Here is a 3,109-nt window from a genome sequence, read left to right on the forward strand (position 1 = left end):
TTGTCTGTGTGGGGGACCAGCTGAAGGCGCCGGGCCCGAGGAAACCCTAAACCCTAAACCCTACAAGCTTGTAAACCCCAATAAGTTTCATGTACGCCATTCCCTCAATCTTTCAGGGTTTAGGGTTTAGGGTTTAGGGTTTGAGGTTTTTTTCTTTTGCAGGGCGCTAATGGCGCTGACAGTATATCTAGGGTTTAGGGTTTAGGGTTTAGGGTTTAGGGTTTGTTTGTGTGGGGTGCAGATGGTTCCCGCTGTGTTGGAGCCAAACAGCTGCAAGGGTTTAGGGTTTAGAGAGTTGGTGTTTCTGCCGCTGCCGCAGCAGTACTATGAAGCCGTACAAACCCTAACAAAAAAGGTGATGTTTTTTTTTTTTGTTTTTTCTTTTTGTTTATTGTTTTATTTTATTTTATTTATTTATTTTATTTATTTATTTCATTTATTTTATTTATTTTATTTTTTTTATTTTTCTGCTTTTTCTTTGATTCAACATCCGCCACCTAAGGGCTGAGGGACTGCAGGAGTTCTAGGGTTTAGGGTTTAGGGTTTAGGGTTTAGAGGTTTCTGTTTCGTGTTTTGTATGGTTGCTTTGGGTTTAGGGTTTAGGGTTTAGGGCTTCTCTGTCTGTTAATTCTATGGATGCCTGTTGTTTTAGGGTTTAGGGTTTGTGACGGTTTATTCTTTGTTAGGGTCTAGGGTCTAGGGTTTAGGGTTTGTAGGTTTAGGATTTAGGGTTTGTGTTGCTTTTGTTTGTTTATATATATTAAAGATATGCACAGGCCAAGAGGCGCTGCAGCTCAGCAGCAGCAACAAACAGCAGCAGCAGTCTCTCTCTCTTCTTCTCTGTCTCATGCTGTTGTTAGTTCATCAATAAACCCTAATCCTAAACCCTAAACCCTAAACCCTAAACCCTGATAAGCCCTCATAATATACCCAAAACCCTCATAAACCCTACACCCTGATGAACTCTAAACCCTCACAAACCCTAAACTCTGATGTACCCTAACCCCCATCAAACCCCAAACCCTTTATAATAAACCCTAAACCCTGACAGTAAACCCTAAACCCTAACACTAAACCCTAAACCCTGATAAACCCTTTCTTTGGCTTTTGTTGTCTCAGAGAATTTTGCAGAAAAAACTCCCCCAAGTCGCGGCGTTTTCTGCAGCACTTGAGCAGGCGTGCAGATGAGCAGGTGAGGGTTTAGGGTTTAGGGTTTACGAGGGTTTAGGGTTTACTAGGGTTTAGGGTTTACTAGGGTTTAGGGTTTAGGGTTTAATATCTGCGGTTTGCTTGCGCAGGCAGAACTGCAGCAAGAGACCCCTCCCTGACTTGGCAGCAAACGCTCATCTGAAATAAGGGTTTAGGGTTTAGGGTTTAGGGTTTAGGGTTTTGAACGAGGGTTTAGGGTTTTGTAATAAGGGCTGAAGGGTTTAGGGTTTAGGGTTTGGATATGAGGGTTTAGGGTTTTGGTTTTTCCTTCATTCGACTGATATTTTAAACACCAATTGGGCTTGCAGCCGCTGCGTGTTTCAAGGGTTTAGGGTTTAGGGTTTAGGGTTTAGGGTTTCGCGATTGATAGTTGTGGGGAGCCCGGGGCCCTCAAAACTAAACAACGGAGACAGAGAGAAAAGGAGACAGAGAAAGAGACAGAGACAGAAGGAGACAGAGAAAGAGAAAGAGACAGAGAAAGACAGAGACAGAAAAAGAGAGAGAAAGAGATAGAAAGAGATAGAAAAGAGAGAGAAAGAGACAGAGACAGAGAGAGAAAGAGACAGAGAAAGAGAGAGAAAGAGAAAGAGAGAAAGAGATAGAGAAAGAGAGAAAAAGAGACAGAGAAAGAGAGAAAAGGAGAGAGGAGACAGAGACAGAGAAAAGAGAGAGAAAGAGAGAAGGAGACAGAAACAGAAACATAGAGAGCCAATAGCGACAAAAGGAAATATAAACAGATACTAAACCCTAAACCCTAAACCCTAAACCCTAAACCCTCGAGTAACGAAACAGAGACAGCTGCACAGCAGCAAAGTTAAAGAAAAGAAATTTCTTCATCAACCACAAACCCTAAACCCTAAACCCTAAACCCTCTTGATGCCTGCTCTGAGGCTCCGTGCCTACGGCAAGAAACCAGGGTTTAGGGTTTAGGGTTTAGGGTTTAGGGTTTGTTTTCCTTTTCGTTGTCTTTGCGTTTACTGCAGCATCTGGCTGCTGCTGTTGCTGCTGCTGCTGCTGCTGCTGCTGCTGTTGCTGCTGCATTCTTTTTTGTTGCTGCAGTTGCAGTCTGTGTTGTTTTTGTTGCTGTTGCAGCTGCAGCTTAATCTGCTGTTGCTGTCGCTGCTGCTGCTGCTGCTCTTCCTGCTGCCGCCGCTGCTGCTGCTGCTCCTGCTCCTGCTGCTGCTGCTGCTGCTGCTGCTGCTGCAGCAAGTGTGCGACTGTGTCTGCTGCCTCCCAGCTGCTGCTGCTGTCCGCCCACAAAACCTTCACTGCTGGCCTCTCCCCCCCAATAGAAAACGTCTCCACTACTTGCTGCAGCTGCTGCCGCTGCTGCTGCTGCTGCTGCTGCTGCTGCTGCTGCTGCCTATACACCGCACCGTCAGCAGCAGACGCCTGCACGCATGCATACACATATATATACATTTCGTTGTTGTTGCTGCTGCTGCTGCTGCTGCTGCTGCTGCTGTTGATGAGGCGAATGCTCCTCTTGCTGCTGCTGGTTGTGTTTGTTGTACTGTTACTGCTGCTGCAGCTGCTGCTAGTTTTGCTGTTGCTGCTGCTGCTGCTTGTGCTGCTGTTGCTGCTCCAGCTGCGGCTGTTGTTGCTGCTGCTGCAGTTGTTGTTGCTGCTGTTCCCTACACGGGCGGTGTGCATAATAACGAAAACAAAATAAACAAAAAACAGCAAAACAAACAAAAACAACAAAACAAACAGAAACAAAAAAAAATAAAAAATAAAAAAATATATTATTTTCTTACTTTCTCCTTCACTACCTTTCCCTTCCTTTCTTCTTCTCTGACCCCTCTTTCGTATATATCCCCGCAGCGGCTCACCTCCTCGGGGGGCCCCCCGCTGGGGGCCCCCCCCCTACTGGGGGGCCCCTTGCCTAGGGGGCCCCCCC

General features: G+C 46.0%; 2 protein-coding genes across 2 annotated transcripts in view; one reads left to right on the forward strand and one right to left on the reverse strand.

The window, feature by feature from the left end:
- EMH_0077120 (uncharacterized protein) overlaps positions 1–1,328 on the forward strand; it is a gene marked incomplete at both ends in the record, with an annotated part of 5,266 nt that extends 3,938 nt beyond the window's left edge. Inside the window, 2 exons of the mRNA XM_013494064.1 lie at positions 1,120–1,192; positions 1,299–1,328. Coding sequence (XP_013349518.1) covers positions 1,120–1,192; positions 1,299–1,328 — 103 coding nt within the window. The remainder of the gene's footprint in view (positions 1–1,119; positions 1,193–1,298) is intronic.
- Positions 1,329–2,142: 814 nt separating this feature from the next.
- Positions 2,143–2,862, reverse strand: EMH_0077230 (uncharacterized protein; the record flags this gene model as incomplete). The annotated part of the gene is made up of 1 exon (XM_013494065.1): positions 2,143–2,862. The coding sequence occupies one exon, from the start codon at positions 2,860–2,862 to the stop codon at positions 2,143–2,145; it is 720 nt and encodes a 239-aa protein (XP_013349519.1).
- Between the last annotated feature and the right edge of the window lie 247 nt (positions 2,863–3,109).

Source organism: Eimeria mitis, genomic scaffold (genome assembly GCF_000499745.2).
Source record: "Eimeria mitis Houghton genomic scaffold, Emh_scaff102, whole genome shotgun sequence".
NCBI lineage: Eukaryota > Apicomplexa > Conoidasida > Eucoccidiorida > Eimeriidae > Eimeria > Eimeria mitis.